General features: G+C 47.8%; 1 protein-coding gene across 1 annotated transcript in view; it reads right to left on the bottom strand.

Moving 5' to 3' along the window:
- The window catches only part of LOC125705880 (neogenin-like), a 67,685-nt gene extending 52,138 nt beyond the window's left edge, over positions 1 to 15,547 (bottom strand). The window contains 1 exon segment of the mRNA XM_048972208.1: positions 15,028 to 15,547. Coding sequence (XP_048828165.1) covers positions 15,028 to 15,115 — 88 coding nt within the window. The 5' untranslated portion in view covers positions 15,116 to 15,547.
- Positions 15,548 to 17,770: the final 2,223 nt, after the last annotated feature.

Raw genomic sequence — 17,770 nt, 5'->3', positions numbered from 1 at the left:
AGCACCTGCGGAAGCCTCAACCGAGGAGAACCTGTGGAAGTGGGTCTATGGAAGCCAGAGCCGAGGAGGACCTGTGGAAGCCAGAGCCGAGGAGGACCTGTGGAAGCCAGAGCCGAGGAGGACCTGTGGAAGCCAGAGCCGAGGAGGACCTGTGGAAGCCAGAGCCGAGGAGGACCTGTGGAAGCCAGAGCCGAGGAGGACCTGTGGAAGCCAGAGCCGAGGAGGACCTGTGGAAGCCAGGTTCACCAGCTGCTGTTTCCCTGCGTTTCTTAGAAAAACACCCAAGATGCATAAGACACCTGTATTTTTTATTTTTTTTTTAAGGAAATTCTAAACATATTGTGGCCTGGAAACATCCAACAACTTTGGCGACAAGGGTCAAAAAGTTCCAGCAGTCACTCTCGTCAGGCATCCTGTCTGGAAATGAGGGAGAGCATTTTTCACATTTCCCAGGGCTGACGTCCCACAGCTGAAGCGTAATGACTCCTCACTTTCACGGAAGCGTGGGGGCATCACCGGCGCAGTGAAATGTCTGTTGTTGCTTCCTCGTCGTGTAGCATTCACAAAACGCCCGTGACACAAGGATGATGAGAAGTCATCGCAGCCTTGCATGTGCTAAACCGATTACAGCTTGGAAACAAACCCAAGAAGTCCCACAATGCACCACAATAGGGCCTAACCACAGTGTAAGAAGGTGTGAATAAATAAACTCCTGTTTAGGAGGGGAATTTGTGGATGGACAGAGCACTACAGCACAGGGGCAGGGCTGTGCCCCGTGCTTGTTACCAAAGCACATGCACACAAAAGGTGATATTTATTCTGAGACAAAAAACCCTGTCTTATAGGAGCTCAAAAGGTTTAGTAACTTAATATTGTACTCGAGCTACATTTGCTGGACCACAAACAAGGAATATAGTCACAGCATTCAAGCAAAGGTCCCGGCATTTCAGGAAGACCTTCCTTTATGTACATATTATCAGACAGCACAAATTTAGACCTTAAGAGAAGAGCAAAGGAGCAGAACCATGTTTTTCACTTCTTCTTGTTGCCTAATTAGCAGAAAGTGTCATTTATTAATTGCATGAGAATCAGCTATTAATGAGAGACCGCTGTCCATCGAAGGGGGTGTGGGAGTCTCCATGGCGACTAGTAACTCCTCGACGTGGCACTCCGACTAATAAGGATCGTATAAAGCATCCACCCACCTACTGGACCCACACTCATCACACTCACATACAAGAAGCATCAATCTGTAAAGGGGGGCTGGGTGGGGTAGTCAGGGTCAGAAGCTGCACCTGCCGATGGGGATATAAGAGTCTACAGAGTCAGACTCTGAAAGGATTGTTAGTCTCCGGCCATGAAGATGCCCCATTCCAACAGGATTTCGAGAGACATTAAATAAAGTAAAACCATTGGTGTGCCATTGCACACCATTCGCTCCTAACCAGCAGACAGCAACCCTTACGAAGACCAACCCATACCATATCTGGCCTTAGCATACATCGGTCAACAGGTGGTGTAGTACTTAAGGAAGCAGACGTTTATGTTGTCACAGGCGGGACCCTGGAGGAGGGAGGCTACTATTATGCGGTGAACTTTTAACCTCCAAACACGGGAAGAAATACAGGATGACAAGGTGCTGCTGTAAAACGCAGAGCAGCAGAGACAGCAGAATAATGGCAACTGCAGTCTGCACTCAGCAGCAAAGTCGCCCCAGAAGCCTCCTGAAATGCTGACTTACTAGCTTTGTGATAAAGCCACTTCCATCCAAAGCACGTCTCGGGAACTTCGGCAGCCTGAAAGCCTATCTATGATCTCCCATAAACCGACGGAGGTGGGAGGCTGGCGCTGCCAGCGTCTCCGGGGGGGCGCCCATCTTTTTATTTAAAACCCGCCCGTTTGGGCAAACGCTGGAGCTTCGGGCTGAGACGCCGCCCCTAAAGGCCCCGGCCTTAAATTCCTCCTCAAATAGACACACAACAGACGTCTGCTGCTCCAGAAAAAGCTATTGGTATCCCTTGACAACACAGAGCGCGGAGATTCAGAATGCAAATTAAGGCAAAGCTGCTGAAGACCACTGGGGGGGCAGCACGCTTCTAACGCCTGGCACGGTGACATGACAAATTTATTAACCCAAATGAGACATTCACCTGACGATTCAAAGCAAAGCACAACGTTTAGCATTAGTGCACGCTAACCAGCATGCTGGCTGGGTGTTCACACCTAAAAATACAATCCCAGGCTAGATCTGCCGCACTGCTCACAGCCCCTCCCTGACCCCTTCCCCCTTTCAGACACTACGGTGAGGAGGCCACATCCCACACAGCCTCTGAAGCCACCAGAGACCAAACGAGCAACTATCTTTAAAAAAAAAAAAAACAACAAATTAAAAATCACCTACAGCGAGTCTCATTAAGCACTCAAGGCTTTTATGCAAATATGGCGCGTTTGTGCTGCAGGAGAAGACGGAGAACCGTCAGTCCTTTGGGGCTGGGCACTCAGTCTGAGCAAGCCCATGCTCCCGTTCTATACACGTTCAGCCTCTGACACCGCCCATACGGTCCAACTGCTGGTACTGCCACCAAGAGATCAGAGGCCATGCCTGTTACATTTACACTTGTTTATGTATTTAGCAGACGCTTCTGTCCAGAGCGACGTACAAATGAGGATCAGAGAGCAGGGTCAGCCAGTGTCCCTGAAGCAGGTAGGGTTAAAGGCCTTGCTCAAGGGCCCAAGTTTGGCTATATTACCCTCTACCCTAGGATTTGAACCCATGACATGAGCAGAGATCCCCAACCAAAAGGCAGCTCCACAACACTGAACGAACGGAGGCATTGCCTTATTCAGGTAAGACAGTTAATTTCAATAAACGCAAGCTATTCACGAGGGGTGAAGGACAGTGCGCTGCTATGTAATTACTTGGGTTAAAGTGAACCCAGGCAGCAGGTAGCCTAGTGCATAAGACGACAGACTCGTATCTGGAAGCATCCAGCCAGCTGATCTGAATTTCTCAAGTGAAAATGTTTTGCATGTAAATTGGTAAAGTGGGTCAGCTAATTAACACAATACCAGTGTGTGGTAATAATAGCACAAATATTGTGCTGGAGCGTAAACAAAAATACAAAACCAACAATATCTAAAGTAAATCATAATCTACAGAATAAGTAGCTTTGTGCAATTGGATTTCTACTGAAATACCACCTACACAGGCGATTCAACTGATGGGCTCAACTACGCTAATCTACTTTAGTAGTTTCTTTCAGGGTAGAATGCTTTTGTATTGGTATTAAGGGTACAGAACCAGATAAATGCTTCCTCTAACACACACACGTGCAGAGGGCAAGCGATAGCAGGGAACATACATACACACACTCTGACATGTGCAGCCAGGAAACAGAGAGCCCATCTGCCAGGATGATGGAGGTCACGTCATTTCCCCACAGCCCCCGCAGTCTCAGGAGCTCTCGACCTGAAGATGCACCTCCAGCTGTTCCATCCGTTCGCATACCTGGCACGGATTCAGCAAAGCTCTCAGCGTGTTTGAGGGTGCAGGGGGATCACATCTGCTGCCTCGAGATCAGCTCTCCCTCGAGTCTCGTAATCTACGACCATGATGCAGATAATTGGGCTGGAGCATTTGTCTCAGAAGCCCAAACTGCTGCCCCTGTAACCCAGGGGCTTGCTGTGGGTACGCAGGTATTTTTTCCCCCTTCGTTTACAGGTACGACTCTGTATCCACCCGTGTCGCTGCATTTTCCAAGCGAGACTCCCGTGTCGCCCGCAGGAAACAGGCTGTGCTCACAGCATTCTCCACTCCACCACTCATTAGCAGTAGCAGCACTGAAGCCAAAGGGTAAGCCCAAGAATAGAAAGAGGCCAAGCCCCTCCCCCATAATCCCCCAAAGGGTCTCACAAGCCCCTCCCCTAACCTTCAAGGTGGATAAGCCAGGGAAAGCTGTGCCATCTGGACCTTGGTTCCAGTAAGACAGGAAATTAGTACGATAAACTAAAAAGACAACAGGGGTTAGCCGCTAAGGAACCCAGAACTGTTACAGACGCTCTTCCATTGGCAACAGTTCCCTAATCATGCTACGGGTCACCAAGTTCTCCTCGAGAGACCTGCTCATGGCACCAGGAACTGTAGGCCTATTCACAACCTGAGAACCCCAAGCCATTCAGAGAGATGCTGCAACCAAGCAACACACCAAACCTTGGGGCAGAACAGAGCCAGGAAATGGCTTATGTTACTCCAGAAGGGAACACAAACTTCCAGACACCCCCACCTAGCCTCAGGTTTGTGTTCTGAACACCAGGAAAACAGGACAGATTCACCATTCCCTAAAGGACCACCTTGCTGACAGACCCACTTAACCACCTGGTTTTCATTGACTGCAGGGTAGCATAAAACAGGCAGGGAGGCAATCTGGCAACATTGTTCAATAGCAAATAGAAAATTAGCCTCGTCTTCTATGACACGGCTATACAAACAAGACAACCTTCCATGCAGGGCCTTAAATGCAACATGAGGCCTCCTCGTCCTGTTCTACCATCTTGACAAACAGCAGGAGACAAATTGTGGAATCTGTCTCCGGCCAGACGGCAGACACAGAGCCCCACCAGCTCCGAGGAAGTCCTCCAGACACCCACTTTTACTTATCGTTAAACTTGTTTTCATTGAATGCATGTTAGTATGAATGTTAGCTGGCCTCGTACGCTGCTTTCCATTCACTGTGACTCTTCACTGTCTTTTCTCCTCCATTTCCTTTAGATTTTTGTTTGATGGACATTTTAACAATTACTCTTCTAGTCTGTAACACAAGTGGTCACACTAACTGCTTTAGCCAGGCTTAACTTATCTTGTGGGACATCATGCATTCGGGAGAAACCATGCTGGGAAGCCGTAACGTAAGAAGGAACTGGACAGAAATCCCGATCAGAGCTGCCCACCCAGATCAGAACCAGAGCCTGCAGATCGTAGAATCTCACAGATGGGAAATCGCACAAAGTAATTTTTCTGATGTGAACGCGGGGAAGAAAAAAAAAAAAAAAAGACCAAATATCGAGAAGCACGTTGATCCACTGCACTCACAAACACACTGGCCATGCCAAGCTGTCTAACATAGGACTGATACGTGTAGGAGGCTCCAATTAACACAAACAGAAAACAGGACATGAACATGGAATGTTCCGTAGAGGGGACTGAGAGCATGTGGGTATTAGTGTGGACGTGTCAAATGCGGGGAAGGCTGGAACACACAGATTTCATTTTTCATCTCAATTGCATTAATGATTTAATTACCACCTGTCGTCTATGAGTACTGCCTCCCCAGAGCGTGTCAAGCACAGATATGTCAGCTCACAGTTGGGAAATTACATGGTGAAACTCCCTGCTTTGACAATGATGAGGTGATATAAGCAGGTAGCTCCATAAGGAGGGGGCGGCGGCCTCTTGGTATGCCCCCCCCACCAGCCCGATGGTTACGCATATGAGCATTTCAGCCGAATCTACCCTCTAACTGTAGGTGGAACTCTAGCCACACCTGGTCCTTAATAACAGGGCAGCACTCTGGCAGCGCCTACAAAATATATTTTAATTAGTACCCAACTGACAGCTGAAATAGCAGCAGGGTGACTTATTATTCAAATAATTACTTCATTAAAACAATTAAGAGGAGGAGCAGACTGAAGCCAAGGGCAGCCTTTGGTGCTGGAGGACCGGAGTGACACTTTAGATCAGAGGGAACTATAGACAAGACACTACAGACAGCACACACTTAGTCCTGTCCGTTCCAACCCCAAACCATGACCTTTCACATCATCTGTTTATGGAATCGTGGATTAATCTATGCATAATTAATCCATTTACCAATAACTACAAACCGTCCAGACATCCCAAATGTAAAGATAAGGGGAGGGAAAAAATTTTATTATTTAGCATTTCAGAACAACGTGCAAATGCCTGCAATGGTTTTCAAACAGCTCCTCACCATGACATGGAGGAATTATGGCAGAAATATTCAAACCCAATGACATTTATAATCAGGACTTGGTTTACAGTATCCAGCTGTGTGTTCAGATCTTGAAGACCCTCATTCCTGAGAAGACCCACCATCGTACCAGGCCATCTCCAGAACCCCAGAAACAACTCATGACTCCTTTTTAGATGGTGACACATCAATGGCTCCTGATCCAACCACACCATGCTGCTCCTCATGAAACCAACAGGCACAGCAGACCTCGCCGGCCGGAGCACATGCTGCGAATCCTTCCTGTGCAGCGCTAATTAGCCCAGATTAAGCTGCTCGTCTGAATTAATTGTCAGGTTCAAATCGGACAAAACAGAAGGCTTTATACGCCCAACGTATGGCTGAGAAATGCACGTGACGGAATGAAAAAATTAATTTTCTGAAAGATCTTTATTAATTTAACTGCTCACGACTTCTAAACAATTAACAGAAATTAATTGCAAAGTCAGATCATCAAAGATTATTTTACATTTCATACACAGCCAAATAGGACAAACACAAGTTTGCACGAGTTTCTGATCTATTGCTAATTTGGTATAACGAACCCAAGGAACGCTATCGTGCTCTCAAATAATATGTTTGGCTGAGATCACTAATTCAGCCTTCTGACTGCTAATTAAGACTAATTAAGAGCTCAGAAATAAACCATTTGACCCCCCCAGCCTTTGTGGTATGGAGTAATCACACCCCTTTCCTTGCTCTTGAACATGTGTGCAATTTACTAACAAGATTTACACTGGGCCAAAGCAGACATGACTGTTAACAGCTAGCAGAGTCTAATTATGATTTTATTTGGCCAGGAAACATTTCTACACCTGAAGATAGTGGATCTGAACACCTCTATACACCGAACAAATAAAAGCAGAGCTATACTTTCATTGTACTGTTGTTCTGTTTCACTCAGACGCCGTATATTAAAAGCAGCCCACACAGAGCTTTCATCAAAAACACGTAAAACACTGAAAATCTGAGGGGGGGGGTGGCGGTTACATATATTTTTCTGGGTGCTGCGTGACCACAATGGGAAGGAGTATAGGCAGGGTTGGTACATTATATCAGCTAATGTCAGGAAAGCGCGAGAATAAATTTAAAATGATGGAATTCAGTGGAGAGAAGAGGTAATAAACATGAATTTTTAAAAGGGAGCAGGGAAGCCACCAACCCCAGAATGGGGGGGTGGGGGTGTATACGATCAATGTGGGTTGGTGGGTGTTTACTGCACCCGAGACACACGACGCCGTCACTGACTTTACGGGGACGGTGCGCGTTCCAGCACACTCCCTGTAAACTCGCATCCCACCGCCATGAGCGGGCCCGCTTACGCTGGGTGTGTTTACACAGCGAGCAAGGGAGGGGGGCGAGCAAGCCTCCGCTTCCTAATGGCTTCCTGCTTTTCACAGAATTGTTTCCCCTCAGGAAATCTTATCAATACAGATGGCAATGGTGTGGCAGGACCTCAAAGGGGGTGGCCGAGGGCTGGGCAGCAAACCGCTGGAAATCATCAAGCAAGCAGAGCCTGGAGCTCTCTGGGGGAGGATGAGAGTCACACACACGCAGACACACACACACACAGACAGACAGACACACACACACACACACACACACACACACAGCTCTGCTACAGGCCTAATTCTTAGCCCATACAAACCCACAATGACTCTGGCTCTCCGTCTAAACCAGCCACTGTAAACCCTGATATTGGACATTCAGCTTAAGTATTTCAGCTTCCTCACCCGTAGCGAAGGATCTGAACTTATTAAGCCTGGAATTGGAGCAGGAATGGGGGGGGGGGTCATTGACAAAATGGACTTGGTCCCAAGGATATTCAAGTTCTGATGCAGGTATATTTATCCAACCTTTTAGTGGCGTCAGTGATGCACTCGCTTGTGTGGTATTTACACACTGTGCCTCATGGGAAGTAGGGGGGGAGGGGGTACAATCCACTGGCTCACTGGTGAACGTCACACATGGTAAAGAAGGACACCCTTCAATCCCTGATCTCAAAGATCTCAGCGTAAACCATTTGTTGGCTTCACAGGAAAAGGAAAGAAAAAAACATTTATTGTGAATTTCCATGAGCCTCTGGGAGAACATCTGGGCTTGGACGGTAAGCAAGCCTGGATTCTCCCAGTTCTGCTGTGGGGTCCACACCACCAGCATCACACGGCGGTGATCTGATCCAAACAAAACCAGAACCAGGTGCACGAGGGAGATCATTAGCAAAGGCGCAGGTGTGCATGAGTGCACACATGCGTGTCCGTGTCTCTCGTTCTACATTCACAGACCTGTATGCATGTAGCCCACATGCCTACAGATGCAATCCCTGTGGGCCCTGCACAGCGCCCATACAAAGGTCAGGGGTCAAGGGTCAGGTGTCAGGCCTCAGAGCACCAAAGGACCCTGTTTTCACCACAGTCGTCAAGATAAAGTTAGACTTCACTCCCCCTGCCCCCCCCACACACACACATCATTAGGGACACAGAGGAATTCAGACGCTGCACAGGGCTGAAGCTGCACAATGCAAACAGAGGACAAGGGTGCCGTTATTGCAGATCTGCACCATCTGCAAGGTTTGTCGGGAGAAAGGTCTGCAAAGCCAGGACAGAAACCGGCTGCACCAGCAACCATCCAGGGCCTTAATCATACTGTGATGTATTAACCTATATCCAATTGCAAATGTGAGCCTTTCTGTCAGGAGCATGGCCTGTAATTACCTGCCAATCACATAGGGATGCTTAAAGATTTTTTTTTTCTCAGTAAACATGGCCTCCCTGAAAGCTGGTGAATTTGAGGACCACGAGAAACCCGAAGAGTCCGAGTTATTCACAGACCATTGCCACGCGTACTCTGATTTCACGAGTCGAGTTCCTTAAGGAACATCACGCACTACTTCTTTCCTCAGGAAACCTCACTGGGCTGTAGCATGGTAGTGGGTCTCAACCTGAGCTTATCACAAGCATCAGAGGGACACGTCTCCTCTGAAGACTCATGATGAACAACAGACCCAGTGCAGTCCCCCAACCCCCCTCCTCGCCCAACAAAGGAGTTGACACAGAGCTAAAATATCCACCACATTCACATTCCCACATCTGGCATTTATACGTCAGTAGGAATCATCGTCATCACTGTCAACATCATTCCGCTCACGGCAGCTCAGATCACATGACCACCTCCGCGGGTCTCCAGTCGGCCATGATTAAGGCCTGTTTACAGGCACTGCATTCCGGGAGTGGAACCATAATTTCTGAAGATCTTTGTCATTTTAGTTTCCTCCATATAGACAAAGCGAATTGGTTTTCTCGCATCCCTGGAATATTGTGAGAGCAACTCACACAACAAAATATGCTGTTATAGATATATATGTATCTATAATCCATCCATTTTCCAAACCGCTTATCCTACTGGGTCGCGGGGCGTCCGGAGCCTATCCCGGAAGCAATGGACACGCGGCAGGGAACAACCCAGGATGGGGGGCCAGCCCATCGCAGGGCACACTCACACACCATTCATTCACGCATGCACACCTACGGGCAATTTAGTAACTCCAATTAGCCTCAGCATGTTTTTGGACTGTGGGGGGAAACCGGAGTACCCGGAGGAAACCCCACAACGACATGGGGAGAACATGCAAACTGCGCACACATGTGACCCAGGCGGAGACTCGAACCCGGGTCCCAGAGGTGTGAGGCAACAGTGCTAACCGCTGCACCACCATGCCGCCCCTGTATCTATAATATATAATATATTTATCAATAACCAAATGATGCATCCAGCTGCAGAAGACTCAGACAAACCATCACTATGGGACCAGAGTGTCAATGAAACACTTCCAACAAACCCGCAGATGTGACTGATGGGCAGCGATCAGGATGCCCATAGGCATGCTGGGTAAATGGGCTAATCCCCAAAGTATGGCGCAGCTTTATACCCTGAAAGCCAAGCTGGCAGCTGCACAGAGGTGCGAGGCAAGATATAGTGACTATAGTGAGTATAGGTAGACATCCTCCCAAACAGTCAGGCAGAGACACTGATATCCAGGCAGCTCCCCAGCAGCACAAGTAATCCGGCCCACAAGCACTTAACATAAATCAAATTTATGCCAGTAAAAAAAAAAAATGTAAGTCATATTGACCCCGCCATACCACTCAAGACACCTTATAGTGAAAAAAGTCATGCAAGGAAAAAATGTTAGTAGTACTAAAGAACAACCAAGTATAAATGTATTTTCAGAACAGGCTGCCTTGAGTTAACACTTCCGTAAACTTGGATGTTGTTTGAGCAAATCTGGGCTTATGTGTGTCAGTTTTACACGACTTGAGAGCTGCTTGTATACTCTATGTTTAACTTATTTGGGTCCAAAACGAAAGGCACGGCTACACCACTAACAGAATGCAGAATAGGGGACCGCTGACAGGACCAAACAAACGTCACCCAGCAGGCCCCAGCTTCCTGGAGGACGCTACTGCTGGAATTCAGGAATGGGCATGCTGTGCTGGCCTGAAACGGGGGCGGACAGGTGCTCCTCGTGTCTGGGCTGTCCGTCAGAGGGGGCCGTGGCGGGGACAGGGGCTGGGGTGCGATGGGGCACTGTGGCTCTTATGCTGTCTTCCTGCTTCCAGGTAACCCAGATTCCAGGGCCCACATCACTGCCAGCATGATGTAGGCCTTGGCCCACCTTGGCCCCACCCAGACTCCGCCTAGATCCTGTCCTGACTCCACCCAGCCTCCGCCCTGACTCCGCCCTTCACGCATATTCCCACCCTAGTGGAATTTTAAAAGCAGTTAAACCCGACAAAGACGACACCGAAGGGGGGAGATCCTTCACATGGCCGAGCTGAGACCCTCCAGGGTTGGGAAAGCAAATTAAAGCGATTAATCAACCTTACGAGGGCTGCCTCATGCCTTTTAATTATTCAGGATGGACACTGCCAGCGTGAGACTCGATTTAGGACCTTAAGAGGTATTAAAAGTGAGAAATGCATCTTAAATAAAAGGCGACATGGAGAAAGGGGATGCGTTTAGGAGTCCTGTTATTCACACCATAACTAATTCGAGAGCTGGCGGCATTAGAAAGAAACCGAGGGGGACCACGGTCACTCGAGAGGCTTCTATTCCTCAGGGAGCATGCGATTAGACACGGCTGGTTCTGCAAGCGGTATGAGGCCGACCCCTCTCTTGAGCGGGTTCACGTGTGTGTGAACGGAAGGTCAGGTTGGATCCTGCTTTCTGTCTATTAGCTGTTTTTTGGCTAACGAAGGCACAGTATCGAAATGCCAGGGCAGAAGCTTCCGTCATCCCTTTCATGACATTTGTCAGGGGCTCAGCAAACGCGAGCGAGCAGAAGCAAATCACACCCACCCGAGCACCACCTCAACCACAACGCCACCTGCAGGCCATACCTCAACCCCACTACTGTGATACCAACTCAGCTGGCAGGGACCGAGATCACGTTACAAAAACTGGAAGCCTGCAAAGCAAAGACAAAATCATGCTCATCCACCCACATGTGCAGACATGATAAAACAAGAATCAAGTAACAGACCCAGATGTTTACATCCTTGTCTGACCGTCACCCATGTGAACGAGCTGCTCTCCACCCAGACAGCGCTGTCACCTGGCTGGAGCTCAGAGCAGGCCGAACATCACCTCCACCTCCGGAAACACACAGATCATCTCCACCAACAAGAACCAGCACTGTCCAAAATCGGCAGACCTTCATCTCGCATCACCAGGAGTCAAAAACCTGTGAGGTCAGGAACCCTCTGCCCCTTTGGTTCTACACCTTGCGATTGATGCGATTTCAATTACAATTCCAATCCATTCTAACTTGATTTTCAACATGCTGATTTGAAAGACTGAAAAAGAACAGGAGCAGTAATACAATCTGAAGGACGACCTACAGCTGTCTGGTGAAGGTCCTGGTTTCGATCAAGACACTGAGCAGGCAGCCATGCTGGCTCCAATCACTGCACTGAGCAGGCAGCCATTTTGGCTCTGATCAAAACAGTGGCACTTCAGCCTTTCCCTCTGGAATTACGTCTGATGACATTTCAGAAAATGAGGCATTTTGGAGAATGTATTAATATAAATGCCTTGTATCAGGGCAAACGGCTGTCATCCTGGCAGACTCATTAAAGCAAACATGAGTGATTTGCAGGCGATCAGGCCATGTCGGATGGCTGACCTCAGAGGGACGGTCACTGCGGCTGACAAGACTCCCGCATTGACATTGCATTTGGGGTCCCTTTCCCGGACTTCACTTGCACATTAGGCAATTAGCCAAGAGCTAATAGTCCAAGAAAATTAATAAAGCAATTCAAAGGCTAACTACAACAGCTGGTGGCCACGGAGACGCTATGCCAGGAGGGGGAAAAAAATACATTAAAAAAAGAAAGAAATCACAATCCATCAGGAGAAGGTCAATTTCAATTTGCGCTGCGCATCTGCTGAAGTTCCTGAGTTCTTCAGCTCATTTATTTGGGGGAAAACGACTCGATTGTGCCTCCCTTTCATTAAATTTGGCCGAGACAGAGTGTGACATTGTGTTACTTGCTGCTGGATGTCCCTGCCGGCGTGTAACTATCAGTCCTCTGTACTGAATACACCTGACCGCCGGTGTTTGAGGGAGTCGTATTCCTGGAAGCCACGTCAGACATGGGGGGACACAAGCACACAGGTAACGTCTCTGAGAGACAGCGAGTCCACTCGATGTGCTGTCCGGATATTCTGCACGGCACCCAACCAGGCAGGCGGGTCACGCAATACCGACCGGGACACCATTACGGCGGGGGGGGGGGGGGGGGATTGGGCAGCTACACACCACAGAGGATCAGGGCAGCAAAGCACTTTTCACTGGTCTGCGGGACCACGCTTGGGGCGGGAAAATGGCACGTTGATCGCAGCAGGCATGAAAGGGTGGGAGGGGGGGGGGTTTCAACGCCCACAATCTCTTCACAGCATGAGGCACAGAGATACATGAAAACCGAAATCAATCATCTTTTCTTCTAGGAGGCGACTCAGAGAGGCGGTCATTTCAAGCGGGAAAAGTGGGGAGAGGGTCACAGCCTGGCCAGCAGGAACAGGACTCGCATAGCACAACTGACGTCACCATTACTATCATTACTATCAACTAGCACTACCCCAGAAAGAACGCAGCAAAAATATTCTCGATATCAGAGGGTAATAAACTAAATGATGTTCGGAGTATTTTGGGAGCTAACTTGTGGACTGGGACTCCAAGCCTGTATACTGTGTCAGTTCAGCTGCGTTCTGTCAGGAGAACACAGTTCTGAATAAAGGCATTTTTTACCAGTGGATCAGCACCCTTACAATCTGCAACCCAACACCAGCCCCACATGCACCTCTCACACCAGATGATCTGAAACCTTTCCAGCCCCTCCCCCCAGCCCAAAAGTACTTCCCGCAGTTTCCCTAAATCTCTCAGGTTTATGGATCTGCAGAACCGATCGCTCCCCCTTCCTCCACGTGGGAGGCTCCCATAAACGCTTCTCCAAATCGCCACTGTGTCTCCTGCCAGGAGCTCCGGACCTCACTCTCATGTCCAGCCAAGCCGAGCGACCCGGGTAGAAATGCTAGCAGCACTGCAAGCAAGCAAGATAAATGGAACCGGGATTCAGATCTATTCAGACAGAACCGATCAATTTAACGTAACATAAAACAGCAGAAACGCGCTTGGTAGCTGCGCTGCATACTAACTTGGAAAACTGAGGCAAACGTGATTTAATAACTACAGCTGTGGCGCTTTGCATTGCCTAGACTGCGCCATCCGGAGATCACGCACAGTATCTCCCGTCCTAAAGGCTTACTTGGATTAAAAAAAAAAAAGAAAGAAAAAAAAAAAGTGTGTCCCGGGGGACCCGCTTTTCCCCCAGATGCTGCGGAATTTATTCACGTCTCGGCAAAAGCCGCAGCCGCAGCGTGGAGTAAGAAGCATCGGGCATATGGGTCCAAAATGCTCGATTTCCATGGAGCAAATGGCCTCCCTAACACCCGTCTGTGTTTTTATTAATTCAGTACGTGCCTCGGGGATTTTTTTTTATTATTATTTTCTCTGTAAAATTCGAAGACCTACAAAAAGACAAGGGTAGACGGCGTAAATAACCACTTTTAATCCAACGAAGACTAATAAATATAATTATTTTTCCTCCCCACCTGCCTGGCCGGCGCGATTAGAAACAGATGAGTTAAATGTACTGCTTTTAATAAGCCCCTGGGCTTTATTCCCCAGATGTACTTTTTAAACTCATCATATTACACACAAAGAGCCTACGGATTTAACATTTACGCGATTGCACTCGTACTTATTAAAAAATATACAATTTCAACGCACAAAATTATGCATCCTACTTCCGATCCACGGGTAGCTTCACTGTCCAGTTCTACCAGAACACCGGGACGCGGAATTTAACGAAGCTTAATTAAGCTGCAGACTGATGATAGCTACGAGCAGGTCCCTATGAAACGCACTGGCTGCCGGCCACTGTCACACATCATGGGGTGTCACCGGTGCTACAGCATTTCAGAACCGCGGTGCCCGCGATAGGACAGCTTCTGCTGTAGCTTTATCCTATGCTTTACTGGACAATGCGCTCATTTAAAGCATATTATTATTATTATTATTATTATTATTATATTATTATCATCGTAATGTTGCATTGTTGGTATTAATAAATTGTTGTTATTATATTTGAAAAATTTGTTTTCATTGTAATAATAATAATAGCTGCAACTAGTTTCACACCTGCCAGCGCTAAAGCATCGCGCAACAATTTAAGCGAGGCGAGCGACTCCATGTCTCCGCATCCTGAGCTGTCCAGGCTCGGTCCCTGACACCTGAACCGGCGTACAGTTCCTGTGCTGTTGGCTGGACATCGAACATTACACTTACGCTTTCAGTCACCCGGTGCCGTAATGCCCCAACATGTGCATCGCGGCGTACCCTTTGATTGCGTGTGGGGGGGGAAGCATACGGGAAACTTACCTTTGCTGGGGTGTTTGGACGGGGCAGACGGGTGAAGCAGGCTGGCACAGGAGAGCAAGAGGAGCAGCCCTGCTCCCCACTCCGCCATCACTTTTCAGAAGATTAAGGCTCGCAGGGGGGCACAAACGGCTGGGATCCGTCTGCAGATCCTCCGTCGGTCAGGGTCTCTTACCCGTGATATGGGAAAAAACATGCGGAGCCGGCTGCGTGTCTGTAGCTGTCCGAATGAAACATGCAGCCAGGCAGTCAGCTAGTCTGCTGGGACCGGGGGGAGGAGATCAGATGGTCCGTCTTGAACTTCTCTGGAGGTTAAAGAAAGCCTTAAGTCAAGCCATTGATGCAAAGGAGACACCCTCAACACTACGAGCAGAGGATTTAGGAGAAAAGCAGGGCGGATTAGCGCGAAAATAACATCTAAACGGGGAATCGTGGCACGAGGCGGGGCGAAAGCACTTTTTAAAAGCCGACCCGTGGTAGGAAATGCAGTCACTGCCACTGCCTACAACCGGAACGAAACGGAGCGTGGTGGGGCCGTGATTCGGGGTGGGCGTGCGGAATAGGCGGGCTGGATTCCGGAAAATGCCGGACTGGATCCAGCTGAAGCCGAAACTACGGAGCGATGCCCCCCGGATGGGGACTGCTTTCACGGGCTCTGAAGTAATTTCATTCCCAGCTTGTGTAAAACCTAGAAACCATAAAACAGTCATTTCTTATATCTAAATACATAGACAACAGAGAAGGTTTTCCTTGTATTATTCAGATTCTGGAACCTAAACATCAAAACTGCTTATCCATGTGAAGGTGTGAAGGAGTCCTGTAATGGAGAGGCAGGGCTCATTAACGCACATAAAACACTAGCTCTGCGATCCAGAAAAAAAGAAAAAACGGAAATATTTGCACTTCAGGTCAGTCTGTTAGTAAACAAAATGTGTTTTACTCTGATGTGTTTAGGCAAAAAAGAGGTAAACATCTACGATTTCGGTGGAAGCAAAAACTGTTTTCCAGGACATTAAAGGGCAAGTGTTTCACAGTACACAAAATATCCAGCTGTGATTTCGCACAGTCCGGTTCTAACACATCGGCATCTGTCTGAATGGGCCACCCCCAATTAAAACACAGAAAAAGTCTCACGTCTCCGTGAGGCATTTGCTCTTATGTGGTGAAGTAGGTCTCATAACATAGAAAGGGTGCCTTGAGTGCGTTTTCATTTGCGTTTTTGTGTGAGCATATGCGTTCACTCACAACCACCCACCCTGCACACTAACAGACTATAAACTCCTAAACTCCACCAACCTGGATTCAGGAATCCATTTTAATGCCTCCGAACTGTGTTACATGCCATCCTCTACCCATACATTGCATAGTATTACTGAACACTGAAAGGCTGTCCGCCCCCCCCAACACACGCCTGTGCCTGCTCCCGCGCGCACACATATACCACAGTAACATGTTACTACAGTTTTAACGTAGTCAGTATCAGGCGTCGACATGCAGTTGTGTTGCTTTGATCTCCCAGTAATGATTTAGAGCTTTGTGTAAAAAAAGGTGCTACAGGACACCTTAATGTTTTTAAAACCTAAGTCAAAGTTTATAATATAGCTAAAATAAAATAATTAATAATAATTAATTTACATATAACTACTACGGTAAATTGAATAGAGGTAATAGATGAAAATGGGGAAGAGTGTCACCTGCTGGTTCTTCTGTGTAATCGCACAAGACCGTGGTATAATTATATGAGGCCCTTCCCACAGTAAACTCGTTTTTACTGTCGATCATATACTTTCTCTTAGGTGCTTTGGAAAACGTGACGCTTACAGAAAATATTAAATCTGTATAATCTTATTCCACAGTGAAAAATATCCGCAGAAATCTGTAACGCGAATGATATATATTGTAATTATTTTATGTTATAAACGCGTTGAACACTCAGATGTGGCATTGCAGTGCATCACAGGCATGAGAGGATTAGATCACCGCAGTCAGTGAGGGGGTGCCTAGATGTTCGGTCCATCTAGGGTCAGTTATGAGGAACAGGGCCAGTCAGAGGTATGGGGGGATGGGGGGTGGATTTCACCATGGCAACGGGTAAAGCTGTCAGTTGAAGGAGCTGGTCAATTAAACAGACAGAAAGGCACCTCCTCTTTGTTTAACAGCTTGGCATTTTTACCAGAAGTGGTCAATTTTACCTGCCTTCGCTGAAGTAACTCAAAGGTATAGCAGCCATTTTTTAGTCTTTCAATTGTGACTGGGGTTCCATAATGACGAAGCTACCTGCAGCCTGTATTAGACAAACAGCAAAGCAGATCCTTCATTACCCACGTATCCTAGGGGAGGACAGGCCTGATTCTGGAATAATGGTGGGGAGGGGGGCTATGCATTTATTTCATTATCAGACTTCATTAATTCACTTGTTTAAAAACACACTGCAGGATTCGTTCAGCATTGTGCCTTCCTAGGAGTACAGCTGCCTTCACAGCACTGGGCGCATTCAGAGAGCGTTCGGTTTTTTGTTTCAAACAGGAACTCACATCTGTTTTTAGAAGCTGACAGGCCTGGAGGAGTAGCTCAAACTGAGACAGAGTCATCGCCTTTGGTTTCCCGCTGCTGCTCGCCGAACCATTCTGGAATTCTCTCCTTTGAAATAGACGCTGGAATCAGAGTAGGTCAGGAAGTGAAATTAGTGTACATTAACTGGGAAAACCCGTGGAAAAAAAAACCTTCATAGAGTGGTGGTGAAACC

This window comes from Brienomyrus brachyistius, chromosome 13 (assembly GCF_023856365.1).
Source record: "Brienomyrus brachyistius isolate T26 chromosome 13, BBRACH_0.4, whole genome shotgun sequence".
NCBI classification, from domain to species: Eukaryota; Metazoa; Chordata; class Actinopteri; order Osteoglossiformes; family Mormyridae; genus Brienomyrus; species Brienomyrus brachyistius.
The sequence above is the reverse complement of the archived record's forward strand: the minus strand, read 5'-3'. Positions and strand labels throughout refer to the sequence as shown.